Source organism: Accipiter gentilis, chromosome 15 (genome assembly GCF_929443795.1).
Source record: "Accipiter gentilis chromosome 15, bAccGen1.1, whole genome shotgun sequence".
Lineage (NCBI taxonomy): Eukaryota > Metazoa > Chordata > Aves > Accipitriformes > Accipitridae > Astur > Astur gentilis.
The window spans coordinates 4,601,056-4,620,337 of record NC_064894.1 but is presented as its reverse complement, the minus strand read 5'-3'; the positions used below and the strand labels follow the sequence as shown (position 1 = coordinate 4,620,337).

Sequence of the window (19,282 nt, the reverse complement as noted above, 5' to 3'; positions counted from 1 at the left end):
AGCGAAGAGCTGGGCAGCAAGGTCACCGCCTCTTCTGGGCAATTGGTGTCTGATGGCCTAAGGGGGCTGTGGAGGGCTTGTGTTTAGTAATTTTAGGTCTTGTTAGCCTCTCCTTCCCTATCCCAGAGAAAGCAGGAGGGGAAAAAAATCATTTAGATCAGCTCTGTAGGCCTGATGGTGACGTGTACCGTTAACTTTTTACTAAATTGAAGCTTAAAAATGAATTTTAACTCTGTTTCTGAGGAAACCCTGTGATTTCCATAGAGCTGTTATTCTAAAGAAAAACCTCCCAGACTTCAGCCACTGCAGAGCTCGTTCCTGCTAATGTATCTTCCTTTCTCTGTGGAAAATAATACAGAATAATAAAGTTTAAACATCATCCAGTGTTGAGTGCCTGCTTGGTTGTATCTCTTGAATAAGTTAGTGGCAATAAAAACACCTTCCTACATTTCTGGGAAACCCTTCATATTTCTCTCGAGGGCAGTGTTTGAAAGCATTTCTTGCTATGAAGCAAGATTCTTACGTTAGTATTTAGATCTTATGCCAGGAGGCAGGCAAGCTTATGTTTAATTTATGTAAGTGGTAGAATACTTCTATAATTTTAAATGTAAAAAATAAAGATTATATGCAACAAACTAGTATATTAGAGAATATTGCAAATTATGTAAATGAAAAAGCATATTTATGGAAGATTGCAATACTTTTAGAGGTTAATTTTTTATTTGCTTTTGAAAAGAGATTTAGTGGGCATGGAGCTGAAACAGTCTTTAGTTAAATTGTTCAAATTTCAAGTCTGTAAGAGGAAATGGGCTTGCCATGAGTGGTATCTCATACCACTTGATTTTTTCCTGAATACAGTAAAGGACCGCAACCCATTTGTACCTGTCAAAAACCCATAAGCAGATCTTTAAAAAATCATTGCCTCCTGTAATTTTCACTTAAGGTTTGGTATTGTTTTCCTTGCCAGAATTCGTAGTAACACAGTCAGGTGAAACAGAACTTTTTAAACTCAGCTCAGCTTTTGATATTTGTTCACACTTGCATATTTCCTTATATTAGTGGATGAGTGAAACTATATACTAGAATACTGTGTTCTGAAATGGTGAACCTTTTTTATTTTCAATTGAAGAGAAAACATGGGACCTTATTATACTCCCACTGTGCATTCAACTTTTAATTAGGGTTTTAGATTTATAATATCTTCTTCCATGTTTAATTGGTGAGGCAGTTCTGACTTTTTAAATCTTACTTTTCTTTCACAAACTATTTCAGTGTCAGATTTAATAGACTGAGTAAAGATACTGTACAGTAATTGCCTGTAATGACCATGTAAGCTTTCGAAAGCAAATTATCAGAGAAAACACCCTTTTGGGTCAACACTAAATTGCTGGAAATATACCAAAAAAGAAAAGTATTGGACAAATGTAAAAGCAAGGCTTTTCTTATGGATATCTGGAAATTTCTAAGCCATATAAGCTGGTTAAAAATTTGGAAACACAAGAAAACAAAAGAACTCCAAGGGAATTCATAGTTATAATATCATGATTGCTTTTTAATTTTAGCCAGATAGACAAGTGTGGTTCAAAGACTAACCTCAAATCCAGCCTGGCAGCTTTGTTGATTTTTTTGTTTGTTTTTGGTCTATAAATGATTTATTTGAAATGGAAAACACTGACAGTTGTTTTCAACCTGAGACATGAACTAAATTCATCAATCTCCCATTACGACAAAATAAGATCATGTGAAATCATGTGTTTAGTTTAATTGTGATTTAAGTGAATAATTTCTGAAGGACACATATCACAGGCACTGATGTTTGTCACCAGAAGCTAGTACTTGGAACTTGGGCAGTTCTATCTGTACATGCAAATAGGCATTTGAATTGTAAGTCTCCTGTAGTTACTTATCTCATTTAATAGCTTCATTATTCTATGTTTTAGAAGGTTTTCTGTTGTGATTAAGAAAACCATGTAACCTTTGCATTAACATTATATACATTACTTCCAAAGGGATTCACAGGACCTGATGGCTCACGTGGAGCCACAGGACCAAAAGGACAGAAGGTAAGAACAAAATTATGCATGAAATTATGGGATATTTTTTTTAAAGCAGGATTTTTGTTTGTCTCTATGCAATTAATGAGATGCTGCAGCCTTTCTTACAATATTAAAACATCTATAGAGTACAGACCCATTGGGCCCTTTTCACACAGTACAAAGCAACTTTCATTCCTCCGGCCAGCAGTAAGGAATGGTGGCATTACATTGATGACATTAAGGTTGAGCATCTTCAGTAATGGTGAGGCTCTTTCTATCTTGTTGTACCATAATTATGTCATAGTAATACACAGTGGGAACCAGAACAGTGAAACCTGACTTCATCAGCAATCAGACAAATGAAATATACATCAGAAGTCAGAGTAACCAGCCTATTTGAATTTCTTTTTTTTTTTGGGGGAAAAAAAAAGGCCTAAGGCTGTATCTTTTTAATATTGAGAAAGTCTTTCCTTTCTGTCAAGTCTCACTGAAACCAGCATAGCGTTAATGAAGTGAATAATACTTGCAGAATATGTCCACTAAATGATACCCTCCAAAAGGTGAGAGCATCTTCCTGTATGTTGTTTACAAAGCTTTATGCTAATGCCTCTTGAAAAACTCAATTTTTATCTTTTAAAGGGTGAGCCAGGACTGCCAGGTGCTCGTGGATTTCCAGTAAGTAATACATTTAGTATATGAAGAGACTTTTTAGACTTGAAGTATCAATATGGAGGATTCTTACCATTAAATGTAGTGAAGAAAAGCCAGAAACTATTTCTGAGGTTTCAAAGAACTCATAAGATATTAAAATAGTACGTTAAGGAACCTCTTTGTCTTTGTATCAAAGTGTGCAGATATTACTGAAAGGACATGTTTGGTTTGTATGTAGAAAAGAAAGGAGCATGTGTGATGTGGTCACAAGTTTTGGATGCATACTGTTGTTTTCTATCTCTTTGTGAAAATGCTGTAGAGACAGGAGAGCCCATGTTTTATTTGCATAAATTAGTCTATAGTTATTCCTGTTTCAGCTCCTTGCCATGTATTTAAGTGGGATCACTGAAGTGTAAATGCTATATGGGACTTCCTGTGCGGTTCCATATGAAAACGACAAAGTATGAGAAAGGACGTGCAAAGAGTACTGTTCCAGTTGGCATGCAGATGAATTTAACATCTGTCTTTGGGGGCTGAAAATAATTGTGAATTTTAGGAATTTTACAGGGTTGAAGAAGTGAATGGTGGTTGGCATGTAGAGACATACATTATATAGGAAACCAGGAAAAACCTCAAGGAAAATGAGTAATGGAACAAGATGACTGGCGTGAAATTGTAATAGGGCTGCACATAATTAAAATTTAATTAAAAATTAGGTTCATTTTGGAGAAATTACTGGAATTAAATAGAAGAGGTATTGTATTCTGATATAGCACTCCTTGCTGTGAAATTCTGTATCTTTGACTGTGTCTTTGTATTTTTGACCCTGTCCCATTAACTTTCATTAAATTTATATTAAACAATCATTTTGATATTTGGCCAGAGAGGAAATGATAATGTTATTCTTGAAGACATTATATTATAGACACGTTCAAACTTATGATGAATCATTCTATGATGTGGACATTTATGTTTAATTTTCATGCATGCTGTTTCTTACCCAAAAATCTGGAAAAAGGTAGTGCTTTTATAATGGGTGGTCAATCTGTAGACTCAATATATGAGCTAGATTTAGTCACAGAAAATAGCAGAACTGGGGTAGCTTCTAGGTAGACTGAAAGCCCTCCATTTTTCTGTTGGGGATTTGAGTTCTTTTGTTTGTTTATTTTCATTTTTTGCTGTCAAGTAGATGGGGAAATAATTTCTGGGTCATTTGCAATGCATTTTAAAATGTGTAGCTGGAATGAAGAGATAGCTTAACCGTCAGATATGTTACTCAGATGATGTGGAAAAAAGCATACATGAAAAGAACTACTATGGGAGAGGAAAAAATGGGGAATTAAAACTGAATTACTGAAACACTAGGTTAAAATACTGTAGTATTTTAGCCTGTCAACTGAAATAAAAACTCTCTTGGGGAAAACATACATGATTTTACATCACCATTAACAGACTAACGTGAGAACAAATAATTTAAGAACCTTTGGAAAAAGTGGGTGTATAAAATATGCATAAACAAGGTTAATCTCAACTTAGAAGTGGAGATGTTACTAGGGAAAAGCAGCAAACTGGGCTAACTTGTCCAGGTAGAACGCTCATTCTGTTCAGAGCAGCACTTACCTGGTTCAGGTCTTTTGTGACCATGTTTTGAGACTGTAAAAGCAATGAATCTGAAGAGATTTTGGACCATTTTTCAAAGTTGAGCAATTTTTGTTTGCCCTGAGACTTCAGCCTTAAGGTGATAATGCTTCAGTGAACCTCAGTAGGGATTGCCTTTGGAGTTGTTCTGCCTCTGCTTAATAAGCCACTGGACCTTGTATTTAAAGGTGAATCTGCAGGAATATTTATAATGAGGAAATGAGAATTCTTAGTTATTTAAAGGTAAAGAAAAGATAGATATACTTAGTCACCTTGTGACATGACCCTTGTAATTATTAAGGTTCAGATTAATCCTTAGACCTCACATTTTAGGAAAAAGCCTAGTGTTTGATTTTGTAGCTCTGTGGTTGTTAACCCATATGTGCTGAATCCACATGGAAAGACTAATGCTCAGAATAAGTCTCTCAGGGAAATTCCATTTATGGAGGCTTTCCTTTTGATGAATGGCTTTAAGCTACTGAAGAAATAAAGCAGTGGAAGTTTCTCAAAATGGCCAATGCTGGTCATCCCACCTTTAGTGAGATTAAACTTGGAGTAATTAAACCTAATTTAAAAAAAAAAAAAAAAAAGTAGGGTAGAAGTGGTAGTGCTGCAGTGTGATGGTTCTAATTCTCAGATTCAGAGACTTCTTGAGAAGATCTTACTACAAGCGTGAAGTAACGGGTCTGTTGAACCTTTGCAGGAGTTTGGTTTGATCCATGAGACCTCATTTACTAGAAATATAGTAAGCATGTGTATGAGTCTGCATAGTAGTTACATGATTAATTGAGTATTTAGGTGTAATTATGCACTGCTTTAATTCAGTCAGTGGCCTTTTGCAAGTGGACTAGTCTCTGGGTGGTTATCCAAAGACTTCATTTCTCACAAAACCGCCTTGCTTAAGTTGTTAAAAATGCTCAGTTTGAACAGGAAGTCAGAAGCCTTGGCTACACGGTTAATTAGTTTCAAATTATTATCACTGTTTTTCAAGCTCATCCAGTGGAATTTATTGGCCAAGTTAGGACTTCAGGGTAACTGAAAGAAAGAATATTAAGTATCTAAAGTTTTATACACAACGTTTGCTTTTCTGCTCCTGTCACCCTTTCTTCCCCAGAATGTATCCTGGCAATCTTCAGTTATCTTCTTTTACTCTCCCTTTCCTCTATTTTTTCCTGCTTCATCATTTAGTTTTAATTTACTCCCTTTGTCTCACCTCTTTTGCGGATAGTGTCTCAAATGCCAGATTCACAAAATTAGTAGAATACTTCTGATTCATTCAAGTAATTTACCACCAAATATGCTGATGTCTCTGATCTGGCCCTGGTAAATGGACCTGGGGCTGCTACATTCAGTGCATGTATTGCACCCTTCAGTCCATTCTCTCTAAGTTCCCTCTAACTTTTCTGTTAGCTGATAATATTGCTAGAGTTTTACAGGTCTGACATATGGGTAGGATTGTGTGTATTTAGTGATAGAGAAATTGAAAGTAATTTAAGGTCTACTAAAGCACAGCTTCTGGCACAGGGTACACATACAAATACTGGTATGTGACTCTTTGTGGTGGATGGCAGCAGGTCTGTGCTGACAAAGGGAGGTACTTACTAGATCTACAGGGTGAGTGTCTCTGAACCAGGTGATTACAGACTGTGGATTACTGCCCATGCCTGTGCACTCCATGTGCTCTGTGGGTCAGATAAGCACCTCCAAACAGGCAGCAGGCATCTGGGGATGTAAGACTGGAGTCTCAGGCTGTGTGGAGATGCTTCCCCTTTAGGACACAGACAGAGACTGGAACATGGGCAACTGGTTGGGATCGTTAACTGCTCTGTGTAAGTCCTTACTGGATGATAGTCCTTACTGGATGGAGCTCTCAACTCCACAACTTGGTCCACTTGCAGGGAGTTTGTGGCCAGAAGGGTGGAGAAGCTGGGTGAGGGGGAGGCATGGGCAGCTGGGGGACAGCTCCTGCTTCTTGGAGTCCTAATTAGGAGGGTGAGGAGATGCAATGGAGTGGGCAGAAGGGGAGACTGGCTTCTTCTGGGCCTGTGTGTGGGCTGGACACAATAGCTGTAGCTGCTTTTGGTATCACCGACTTTCCTTGACGCTGTTAGGGGCACGTTAGCAAGGCGTATTCCAATGAGAACCTGCAGGTAGTCGGTTTCCTTCTTTCAGAGGTAGGTGATATTATAATAGCAGATATGTGATGCAGTGAAAGTTTGGTTTGTATAGTCATGTCTACTATATATATATATGTATAATGTAATGTATACATGTATAATATAATGAATTGCAGCAAGGGACCGTTAAGTAATATCAAAGGAATTATGTAGGTTATGCAAGGTGAAAAAGTTTACTTTCTGCTGTGTGTTAAATGGTTCAAATAGAATGACTCTGATAGAAAACTTGATATAACACAGGGAAAATCTCAAGCATCTAAAGACAACCTTGCTGATACAATCCTGGTATGATATTCTGTGGCTTTTAAACTCCACTCAGCCCAGGCACTTTATTACATCAAATCCCCTGAAGATTTAAGTATTTTTGTGGGTTTATATGCCAGTGGTTCATACATATCATTGACACTGTTCTCCATAAAATTATGTATTTGCTTTAGTAATGCAAGATTGAGGGATCTGTTTTCTTAAGAGGAAGTGTATTGTCCAAATAGGCAGAAACACATTTTTATCTTGGATACTTCTCATTAAAATGATTCAGAGCAAAGCCTGGTGGAAAATGTAAACAGGAGCAGTTTGGTATTCTTTCTGATTACCAAAAAGAGCTAGTTTAATGGATTTATACCTGGTGGAAAAAAACCAGCCTCTTTTATTATCAGTTTAAAAGCACTGTTTGAAGGAAATGATTACAGAATAGATGAGTTTATCATGGTACTTGATAATTAGCTAAACCCAAAGGCCTTAATGTCTTTATTCCTTTGTTGAAGTATATGTATTTATATATATGTGTAAATAAATGCTACTGCAAAGCAACTTAATAATTTAATTTTTCTCCTGATATCAATTACCTAATAACAAAATTGATATTTAACATTAGTTAAACAAGTTTTAAAAATGAATTTGCAGAATCAAGCATCAGGTTTTTTGAACCTTTTTATCCCAAATACTCTGTTCTTGGCAAACAGCTTGAATAGGTTTGGAACTCTCCCCCCATTTCTGACCTTTTTTCATATTTCACAGGGCAAGGGGCTTCTTGGACCACCTGTAAGTATCATTTTTATAATTTGTAAATACACTGTTTAATGAATCTGTTTGTTTAAATATTCAATAAAGCTATTATACTGTTACAAAAAGTAATTAAATGAAAAAAGAGACTGTTTTAATCCTGATGTTCTATGTCTATAATGTGCACTTTCTTCAGCTACTGTTGAGGTTGCTTAGGTCTGTGGTATATGGGGCAAGAATAATGGTGTCTGAAGGCATAGTTTGTTGTTCGAGAGAATTACATGTTCTCATGCCTTGGATGCTTGTTATGGAGATATTGTATGGTTTAAATATACTATTTAACTTGGTTGTTATAGGGTCCAGCTGGTGCAGCAGGACTTCCTGGGGAAGTAGGTCGTGCTGGTCCACCTGTAAGTACTACTGTGTTTGCTAAAAATGTAGGTTTATTCAATTTCTAGAAGGTACTTATGGAAAAAATGACTAATTGCTGTGCCATCTAAACACTATTTGGGTTATAACAGCACTTGAAAATGTATTTTTTTCCTCTACAGTTATCACTGGTAGAGGAAAGATTGTGTTTGAAGCGCATCAGAAATAATGAACAATGAATAACACAAAGCCAGGGCCACCCATTAGATGAGAATGAATTGTTTTATATAGTGTCCCATACTCTACTTCTCATCTTATTCAAGGAAAGCCAAAATCAAAAAGCAAACCCGCCAGAAGTACAGGAAATGTAAAACTTAACATTATACGCAGACCTTTAGCTTTACTGCTGTCTTCTCACATACACGTTATGGTACGTGACCACATACTGTTTCTGTTTTCCATTTGTGTATCAGTGAACGTGGCCATTCAGTATTTCTTCTTAGTTTCATTTTAAGTGTGACTCCATCTATTGACCTTACTGCTAAACTGTGCACTCAGTTTCAGCACACTGTCATATTTTGACTCCGTACATTACCACTGTAATGCAAATTGAAACCAATTGTTAATTTTTTTACTTGAAATCTGAAATAGCATTAAAATTTTGTTTAATGAAGCCTACTTTTTAATGCATACCTCTCCCTGTGTGTTGCGCTCAGTCATATAAATGAATTAAAAAAAGAATATTAAAAACTGCCAATTTGTTTCAGAAGATGATCCGTCTAGTGCACTGTCTTGTCTGTAGCAAAGGCAATAATAGATACCTAGGGAAGTGTACAGGTTATTTGTAAAAAGGCATTTTTCTGTCCTACTGTCCCACATTCTGGCAGTTGGCAGTTCAGAGACTGCCTGAATCAGAAATTGCATCTATGCTGCCTTTTTCAAAAGCTATGTATGAGGCTATCTGCCATTAATGTAGTCAGTCCCTTTTTGAATCCATTTATATTACATGCCTCCACAACACATTATGATAATGAGTACCACAATGTAATTATACATTGTGTAGAAAAGAAATACTCCTTTTTAGTTTTTTTTAAAACCTATGGCTCTATAGCTCATGCATTGTGAGGATTAGTGAATAATTTTTCTATATTAATCTTGTTAATTTCATTTATGATTTAATAACATATCAAAAATAATATTGAAATGACAGTATTAAGTTAAAAGATGGTGCTTGTCAGAATATTATTTTAATTAAAAGCATTTAGAAAAAATAATTTGCAGGGATTCTGTGTTGTCTTTACTTCTGAAAGCATTGGACATCAAAACTTCACAAACAGGAGAAGATTCTAACTTGGCAAATTCATCTTGGGCTCTGAAAAACAGGATATTTTTTTCCTCTCTGTGCTTTGAGCATTTTTGCTAGTTACTAGGATTCTTTTAATTCAGAACTTAATTAACAGTTATAAGATAGAGGATTGCATAGATGATCCTGTGGTTAGATGTTTCAGCTTTCTAAAGCAGATGAAAACTTATTGTTTGTTTGTAGCTGCTATTCCACAACATGGCTTCTATTCTACTAAAAAAATCATTTTTCCCATTCTACTATGGGAGCCATGTTGTGGGTTAATATTTTATTGGATACCTCACCTGTCGTTCTGTATTTACTTAATTTCTCACTGTTGTTGTGTGGTATGAATATGTAACTGCTGGTTGTCATTATTACTATGAATCAACAAAATTATTTTACCCTTTTTTAGGGAGATCCAGGAAAAAGAGGGCCACCAGGGCCACCAGGACCACCAGGTCCTCGGGTAAGTGATTGACTTTAATATGTGCTAATGTATGAATTATGTATTGTTGCTGCTTGAACAAAACTTCTCCTCAAGTCCTACAGCTCAATACTGACTTCAGGATTTCAGCAGGCTATATTAATTCATAATGTGTAGAGGCTTGTGTTCCAAGCCTGAGATACAACTCATTTAATCATATCAACATTTGAACTTCCATTTAGAAAGCAAGTTTCTCGTCTTTATGGTTATAAAAGATAGTTTGAAATGCAAACTGTGAAAACTTAGGTCATGATGTCTTCCCATTTCTGCAAATGGTCTGAAAACTGTAACTTTTACAGGTTTTAAACTTCCCTGTGAATTATAGTATTACTGTAAATGTAGTCTTTGTTGGGCCTCACCGGTAGGACTTCAGCAGCAGTAGACCTCTCTGTTAGGAGGAGAAAAATTTAATATTTGGCTCATGAGCCAGAAATATATGCCTCCAGGTGGGTTAAGTTATAATGTCTTTGAGCCTCTTGGGAGGAGGGATGTGTATTATGCCTTTGTCTTGTGGCTATTTACCTGCCCCCAGAGATAAAAGGCGCTTGGCAGACACATCAGAGGCTGGGTGCTGTGAAATGCAAACTGCTGGGAATTGTGTCATACTAGCAACTTTTTAAAAGCTGTACTGTTCCTCTGCTGGACAGACCCTAAATCCATATGCTTTATTTATGCCATGTCTCTTGTTTTCATGAAAGTTACCAGAGATTTGTCAGACTCATTGTAAAAAATGTGAATGGTAAAGTGGAGAAGAGCATTTAAGAAACAAGTAAAAACAAATTCTCAGTAATGGCATATGCTGCTTCTATTCCTTGACAGTTTTGTCCTTTTTAGATTTCTGAAGTGCCACCATCCCACTCCAATTGATGATATTATGGACCCAAACATACCCTCAGCTTTTTAAAAATCTTTCTGTATAAAAGGAGACCAGCTCATTCCTTAAACTCCCCTGTGCTTCTCTCTGAAACAGTGTGCTCTCTCCCACTGGGCTGTAGAGAATCCAGCTGCTGCTGTGAAATCATATTTCTCCCTGTTGTGTCTCATAAGCCTCCCGTTAGTTTCCATCAAGTATTTGATTTAATATCTGGAATGGTCTTCCCCTGACTGAGTCCATCTTGTACACTGATCTCTTAGTTTATTGCAATTCCATTAACTGCCAGACATCTTACTTGTCTACCAATACTTATGTTGTGGGAAGATTATTTTCTCTGTAAAGATCTGAATCTTTTGCTGAATGGTAGTAAATTGGAAAAGTAAAAGTTATCCTTATTACAGAAATTGTCTTGGGTTCTGTTGGAAATTCATGGGATTTGGATATATTTGCTCTATATTTAATAGAAGATATGCTTTAGGTAGCTTAAAAACCAATAGAAATATTTTGTTTTGCAAAAAAGTTGATCTAAGTTAGAGGACAGGATTTTGCAGGTACCTGCAATCCTACAATAAAGTCCTACAGTTTAGGTGCTTTTCATGTCGGGGATCCTTTGGTTGATTGTATTTCTGATTCCAGCTTCAGATAGTAGCATTTTCTGTTTTGTCTGATGCCTATATTTTCTAATGAGTCAGGTCTGGTTATTTCTCTTTTAGTGACTTTGATTAATTTCATCTAATTTAGGGGACAATTGGCCTGCAAGATGGTGACCCATTGGTAAGTTTTCCTTTTTTTTTTCTTTTTTTTTTTTCTTTTAAAGTAATCTCAGACAACCATATTCAACCTATGTGGTAGTAACTATGTGGATGCTTTTCCAGTGTCCCAATGCTTGTCCACCTGGCCGCCCAGGACATGCTGGTTTAATGGGAATGAAGGTAAGAGAATCTGTTTGTTCAAGCATTCCTTACAGAGATTCTGTCTCAAAGCAGTAGGGAGGGTAATTGCTAGCTTGACAGAAGGGCAGTTCATTGTTAATTTCAAAAAACATTGCATCAGTGTGGATGTTTAGGGTTATTTCAACTCTTGACTGCCAAAATAGCCTCTTGCTGAAATCTCTCTTACTACTGCTGTAATCTTCATGGTAAAATTTATGTGTGGTCCTGAAAAGATTAGAGTATGTGAAGGATTGCTTCCTTCACTTTCTGCACCATTTGTAGTCTGACTCCAGGAACTCTGAATATTCTCCCAAATCCTTAGTCTTTTTTCCTTCTTTCTCTCTTCCTGGGAGACCTGTAACATACTAAATTGAAATGAACACTTTTTGAGTCTCATTTTAGCTAAGATATTTTATTTAATGTATTCTTTGCTGGTTTCTAGGAGTACTGCTGGCCTGAGGAAATTGTTATGGGGTAACATAGGAAAAAATACTAACCTGTTTAGAAATACAGCCTTGTTAGATCCAGGAGCAGATCTTTTTGAACATGGTACTTAATATGTGGTGTTAACTGGATAGGTGAGGAAGCAGTGGTGAATGGGGATTGCAGAGGGAACAGCAAGATAGTTCTGAGGAGTCTGCATCTGTTTCGCAAAACTCAGTATTTTAATTTTGAATAATCTCTTAATTAATTTATTTATTATGGTTTTTACATTTCTTTTAGGGACAGAAAGGTTCAAAAGGAGAGTCTGGTGAACCCGGAAAACAAGGTTATAAGGTAAAAAAGAAAAAAAAAAAAAAAAAAAGGAGAAACTGCTGTTGTTTTTATCAAGCTAATAGTAGTTTAGCCTCTTCATCAAAAACAGTATTATATTTTGTTAGAACTATTAATTGTTTTATCAGAATACATGAAGAGATACTACACATCATAATGCTCCAGAGTAACCAAAGGCATATCTCTATTCTTTATTCACTTGTACTTTGTATTTATTATGATACAGCAGTCATACTCCTCTTGCTTTTTATTTTGATAATTTGATTTAATTATAATTATTATGGAATTCATGGCAAAAATTGAAGTAAAATTTATTCATTGGAAAACCTCCAAACATTTAAATCAGAAGAATTCTGTGGATTTTCCAACTAAATTGTTTTGTGGCACAGATGAGTAGTAGTTACAGGAAGAATGAGAGGGAAAAATGTATTTGAGAGGGAAAGGACACAGTACTGTCTCAGTACAAGTTCATAGGCAAAGAAAGATTATAACTATAGTGAAGAGGCCAAGTCCAATTCAGCTTCAAGACTGAAATGTGAACTCTTTTAAGGTGTTTCATTTAAATTAACCTTGTTTAATATTGAAATATTTGTAAGAAAAGTTCAGAAGATTTGCACAGCCTTGCTCCATGCTTCAATAGTGGAGGAAAAGCATCAGAGAAAAGTTTTTTTGAAAAAATCCTGCTCTGTATTCCTAAGCATATTGAAAGGAATATTAATTTATTAGAAACAGCTTGCCTATTTTTTTGCTGGATGTTGAGCAGTTGTCTTATGCTCCAAAATCCCTTTTTGCAAATTAAATTGGCAGTAAGTACTGTCATTCCATTTGCATACACTATCATTGTACGAGAGAGGTTTGACCAGATAAGGCATTTTTCCATTTTAATTTTCAAAAGATTCTGAAGCGCAATGTGGTATTGTGATGCAGAGCTACTAGCATATCCAGTCTGTTCACATATATGAGTATACCTTCATTACACTTTTAGTCTAAAAGAACAAGAAAACTAGAGAGATTAATGTCAAGAAACAAAGGAATGACAGATTAAGAATAAAATATCATTATTCTTCTTTATACTGGGGTTGCTTTGAAATTACCCTTTTGACTAATAGTTGAATGGAATGTGAACCTAAATGAGTATCTGTCTACATTCTGAGGAAGTACTGTGACTTCATTTGGATTTCCTTCAAGCAGGACATGGTGACAGAAAACAATAAGTAGTAAATGTACCTCCTGCAATAAGAGAGCAATATGCATGGTGTGGATTAGCTACAGATGTATTCTTTTGCTTTCCCAGGGTGAAGAAGGGGACCAAGGACCCAGTGGCGAAGTGGGAGCTCAAGGCCCTCCAGTAAAGTATTTCCTCCTAAATAATGTTACCCATTTGCTTTATTATGTTATATCTTTTTTTCTTCTTTCTTATTGTAGGAAAACAGTTAGTATAAAATCTCCACACACCTTTCTCTTTATTCTGCCATATTGTCTGTGAGTGAAAGTAGAATTATTTAAGTCCCTCCAAAAAGCTACATTATCACTTGGCACAAAGCTCTAAATAGTTCTATGGAAAGGCTTATGTTAAAAAGTATTTCATGTCCTAGATTTTGTGTTGTGCTTAGATTGTGCAAGTAGTTGGGGTTTTTTGTTTGTTTGTTTGTTTTTTTCCTTGGCCTTCCTTTCCATAATTTTGATAATGCTGACTTCATCCTTGCAAAGCTAGTGTTTGTTTAAAACATGGTTAACTGTGAAATTCAGGCTTAGGTAAGACTTGAGGATGAAGTAGCAGCCACTGAAGAACAGATTTTTCTTTTTTTATTTTTAAAAATCTTTTTTTCTTAAGTGTTTTGCCTTTTTGCATGCCAGAGAAGCATCCTTCAATCACACCTATGATTTTTGTATTATTTTCTTGTCCTGCTTCATTGACTTCTCTGTTCTGGCACATACCACCTCAGCTCGTTTCCTTGTGAGGAGCTCTTCTTATGGTTACCACAGCTGAACAGGCAATAGGGAGAAGAATAAAGGGGTCATTCTAAGTAAGAGAAATAGGCATAGACATAACACATTTAATTTCTATAGTTTATATTCTGATGGAGTCTCATGTTTTTTTTTCCCTGAGGTGTGAAACTATTTCTTTTATGCCATTGGTGTCCAGATGCGGTGATATACAGGAGCTTACCTTGATGCACATGATATCCAAATCCTAAATTACAGAATTCTCTATGAACATAAAACAACATTTAACGTGGTTTGGTAAAGTTCTTCAGTCACTGTGAAATAACACAGTAGAATTAAAAACCAATTAGAGATTGACTCCCCCCCCCCCCCCCTTTTTTTTTTTAAAATGAATTACTCATTTCACTTCACTGTTTCACCACTTGATGACCTTACAAACAAGCTTTAAAATAATTGTTTCTTATTAAAATGTAGGATTCATAGTATGCAGAAAGTGATGTCAGATAGACAATGTATGGAAAAGGGGCTAGACAATGTGTTAGAGGCACAGATGGAGAGAGGCTGTATACTCTGTTGTATTTTCTTGTATGTTTCTTACATAAATGAATGTAAGGCTCAGATCCATAGAAGAGATTAGGAATCTGGTCTCCACAGCAGCATCCAACAGTTTTATGTAATGCAGTGACAAAAAGACTTGCATAAGATTGTCACCTCTGGGAGAGGTGTTGCTTTTGATGGAAAGTAGTGGGTACCACAATGTGCCTACTTCCATCTCTCATCTTGGCGGGTCTCTCACTTGTTGGGCTGCTGTAGTCACTGTTGCATTATTGTCATTTTTCTCACCTTCGGGCTGACGAAGCTTTATATGTTCTGTGCAAGATTCCATCTAACTTTGTTAGGAGCAAGTAAAAGGGCTACCCATCTAGAGTCTGGTCAAGGAGTAGGTTTGCCTATGCTGCGTTGAATTGCCTGTAGCTGTTTCATTAACACAGTTATAGTGCATTCTTCTTGTAACACAGTTGTAGTGCATTCTTCTTGTTGCAGGACAAACGTGTTATGACTGAGGCTTTGGTGTCTCTGCAGACATGTAATGTAGTTTCAGTCTCTCAGGAAAAGAAAAAATTAAAGCCAACTTTCCCATGAGACTGTATTTTGAAGCAAAGTGATGATAGTTATGATACATCCTGCTGCACTGGGCTGTCTACACAGTCCAGCCTCTCAGGTGTGGCAGGCATGTAAACCTAGCACTTGTATTTTCAAAAACCTTGCCCAATTTCGTCTACCTCTAGGGTTCTGTAAAGTCTGCTGGTATCTTTCTCCTGCGCCTGTCCTATACCCCACTTAAGACAACTTAGCACTTTTGCAAATCTGGCTTTCATGTGTTCCTCTCACACAAGCTGCACAGGGAGAATGCTTCAACTGTGTGGTAATCAAGAAGATAAATCAGTGTGATTTTCAGTCCTTAAGGCATATTTGTGGTTGTAGCATTCAAGTTAATAGTTTTGTTATTATTTTAAAAAGTCTTAAACTAGTAAAATATCAAATTACCATATAAATTAAATATTCTAATACAGATGTAGCTGGGTTTCTCCTTTTATACTATACTAAGAAAATAGTAAAATAAGCATAAAGAAAGCATGTAGAACTCCAAGTCTTCCATCTGAAAACTAGGACAGGTCTGATGAAAAGATTTAAGCATAATTTGAATATACTTTTCATTTTCAGGGCATTCTAGGTATCAGAGGTATAACTGGTATAATGGGACCTAAAGGTACCAAAGTGAGTATTAACGTTTCTTTCCATAAAATGGCCTGGATGAAAAAAATGTACAACCCTGAATATTTTTAAAGCTTATTTAAATTTCTCTTTTTTCCCCTGCATTTTCTCTCCCCACCAGCTGTATTGCTACAGCTACTCTTGGTTAAGAAGGAGGGAAGCTTGGTCCTTCTGATTAATGAAGTACACGTACTCTTCACACCTTTCCCTCTGGTCCTTGGATTTATAATAGTTTGGCATATGTGCAAGTACGTAGTTAGCAAGACAGCAAGTTTATAGCAGTCATAAACTATGGCATGTTTTATTTAAAGGTAAAATTTATTAAGTATTCCCTCCTGTGATTTGCATCTTCCTGAAGCCTTTTGCTTCCACTGTCCCAATTTTTGTCAGGGTTTTTTATTGAGAGTTTGTTCTTTTTCCATTCTTTCTCTCTTGCATATTTTGTGTCTTAAATTGCTGCCAGTGGGATTCATGTTTATATGGGCTCTGACTTTGCTGGGTAATTTTCCTGCTGTTCATCAAAGTGTTTCTAACTGTTATTTCAAAACTGACTTACATTTCTATTCTTATGATCTTGCTAAATCTATATGGTAACAGTTTCTGGAAGGAGTAAAATGTAGCAATCATGCCATTGTCTTTCTTCTCCAGAAATGAAATCACAGAAACCTTATTCTATGATTGTTTATGTTCAGAAACAACATCAAATTTGTCCTGATTATAAATGTTCTCATGAGTGTTCCTTCCTAACCTCTCGGACACATTTGCTAAGCTGTTACTATCTTCCTTTGCTTTTCTGACCTTCTTTGTATCTTTCAATTCTTCATAGTTATTTGCCTACATTTTTGTGCTGTTTTATTTATTTGAAATATTTACTATGTCTGTTTGACAAAGGAGTTCCTTATTCTTTGTAGATCTTTTTCGAAAACATTTTTTTTTCTCTCCATTTAAAATTACTTACAGGGTAGTGATTACATCATTTCCTTGAAACATAGGTGATAAAAATAGCTGCACTGCACTTGATGATTTCTCTTCGCATTTTGATGCTATTCTATTATGTGGTAAAGGATATAGTATTATTAAGGAAGACACACACAGTTTCTGAAGTAGCATGAAAAGGTCTACCTCCTTGCTGTCTGGTATGATTTTTTAGAGAATGAACTGAATGTCTTTTTTTGAATGATATTTTTCCATAGTTAAAAAATATTAGCTTTCATAACTCCGCAAAAAACCAAGGTATATTTAAAAAAAAAAAGTTTTCCAAGGTTCCTTCATGGGTTTCTTGGGGTTTTTTTGTTTGTTTGTTTTGCTTTTTTATTTTTAAATTAGAGCTTTAAAAAAACCTCGGCTGTAGAGGATTTGCAACTCCCAGCAAACCAGGAGGGACCATAAGTTGTTAGTGTTTCAGCACTTCATTTTAATGTCTTGTGTTATCTACTTGTTTTGTAGGGAGCTCGTGGGCTTGATGGTGAGCCTGGGCCCCAAGGTCTTCCTGGTGCACCTGTAAGTAGAGTGTGTGTTAGCCAAACACTTCCCAGGGTCTACCCAGTTAGATACTAAGTCCTGAAACTTTGTGGCTGTGAATCAGAAAAGCCGCTGATTAATCCAATTCTATTGATTCCCCACAGGTGAACAAATGATATGACAGTGATGTCAAGTCCAGAATCTCTTACTGTCCCCAAGGAATTATGGGGTAGATGAACACATTTTAGCCTCTTAGTATGTTATTGTTACCTCGTCATTCTGAGTGCTACTGTGCATTAGGGTGGCTTGGAATTTTTCAGGTTTTAAACTGGAAAATATTCATTCATTAGAACAAAACCTGTACAGGGCAGTTTGTGCCCTTTTGTTTGTGGTGGGGTTTTTGGGGTTTTGTTTTATTTGGTGGTGTTTTCTTTGTTTTTTTAATTCTTACCCACTCCCTGCCCTCGCAGCTGGAATTTATGCTTGGAATAGCCAGTAACTGTATGGGTTGAAGAAGTGAGTGCAACATCCTTTGCTTAGACACTCCTGGATTACTAAGGGATGGCTTCAACTGTGTTTTTTAAAATGTAGCTGTCAGCTGCAGTTTTAAGAAACTGCATTTTTAAATATAGTATGGGTTTAAGATGTCTGTTTTAACCAAGTATGAATTGTACTGTTGTTGATTTACCGGAGGTTTCAGATAGTAAATACAAGTAAGTTTATTCTGGGTTTATTGCTAAAGTAATCTTTTGTTTTTCTTCCTGTAGGGGGATCAAGGACAGAGAGGTCCATTGGGAGAGGCAGGTCCGAAGGGTGAAAGAGTGAGTATAGACAAATTTCAACTCCTGTTGACTTGCAAACGTTGGTTACTTATATAAACATACAGCATAATTGGTACTCCTAAAGTAATGCATATCTGAATGAGTATGTGTTGACATTCTTTGCATCTGTCATTTCAATGTGTTTATTTTCATTTTTTAAAATTGTTATTATTCTTAGGGACCTCAAGGTACAAGAGGAATAAATGGTCTCCCTGGGCCTAAAGGAGAGTCTGTATGTATATTTCATTTCTTCATTTGCTTCATGTCATGCTAATTTGTGTATCAGACTGCTTGGGTGAAATAACTTCAACACCACATTAATTTTTTTTTCCTTTTTTTTTTCTTTCAAGGGCTTACCAGGAGTCGATGGCCGGGAAGGGATCCCTGGAATGCCTGGAGCAAAAGTAAGGCACAGTTGGCATATATCTGAGCTTTGGTAGTGCCCTAGATTTGTTCACTCATTTGTGGCTTTTTATTGTGCTGCTGCCCATGGCTTCATGTGCATCATTAAGGTAATTGAATGAACTTTCCCATGCTACAGATCCCAAAGTACTCCAGCTCTGTGTTCCAGAAATAAAATTTTCCATTTTGTTTGATTTGCATAAATTACAACTTAAAATGTTTTTCAGGGTGAACCAGGAAAACCTGGAGCTCCAGGTGATGCAGGGCTTCAGGGACTGCCAGTAAGTATCTGGTATTTTTACCTTTGAAGGTTAGGCTCAGTTCAAACCACAGAAAGGCCATACATAGGTTAGTTTGATGTTGATGTTGGAGTAATTTAAGTGAAAACCTAAGCAGAAGGCCCAGGAAGAGTACGTGTAACGCAAGGGGAAATTCTGCTATGTGTATCCAAAACTTCTGCACAAAAGCCTAAATCTCCTCATAGTACTGTAGTGAGGAACTTGGTCTTACAAAACATTTGTGGCCAGTATGCAATTCTTTTAGGGTTTCTTATATCTGAGATTCTGTGGATATTATGGTGTGACCCCACAATT

General features: G+C 36.3%; 1 protein-coding gene across 2 annotated transcripts in view; it reads left to right on the top strand.

The window, feature by feature from the left end:
• Positions 1-19,282, top strand: part of COL9A1 (collagen type IX alpha 1 chain) — a 69,346-nt gene that overhangs the window by 22,071 nt on the left and 27,993 nt on the right. For both annotated transcript variants that reach the window (XM_049818152.1, XM_049818153.1), the window contains 15 exons: positions 2,010-2,063; positions 2,676-2,711; positions 7,520-7,543; positions 7,861-7,914; positions 9,631-9,684; positions 11,318-11,350; positions 11,452-11,508; positions 12,232-12,285; positions 13,577-13,630; positions 15,955-16,008; positions 17,452-17,505; positions 18,234-18,287; positions 18,466-18,519; positions 18,638-18,691; positions 18,917-18,970. In XM_049818152.1, the coding sequence (XP_049674109.1) occupies positions 2,010-2,063; positions 2,676-2,711; positions 7,520-7,543; positions 7,861-7,914; positions 9,631-9,684; positions 11,318-11,350; positions 11,452-11,508; positions 12,232-12,285; positions 13,577-13,630; positions 15,955-16,008; positions 17,452-17,505; positions 18,234-18,287; positions 18,466-18,519; positions 18,638-18,691; positions 18,917-18,970 (744 nt within the window). The remainder of the gene's footprint in view (positions 1-2,009; positions 2,064-2,675; positions 2,712-7,519; positions 7,544-7,860; positions 7,915-9,630; positions 9,685-11,317; positions 11,351-11,451; positions 11,509-12,231; positions 12,286-13,576; positions 13,631-15,954; positions 16,009-17,451; positions 17,506-18,233; positions 18,288-18,465; positions 18,520-18,637; positions 18,692-18,916; positions 18,971-19,282) is intronic.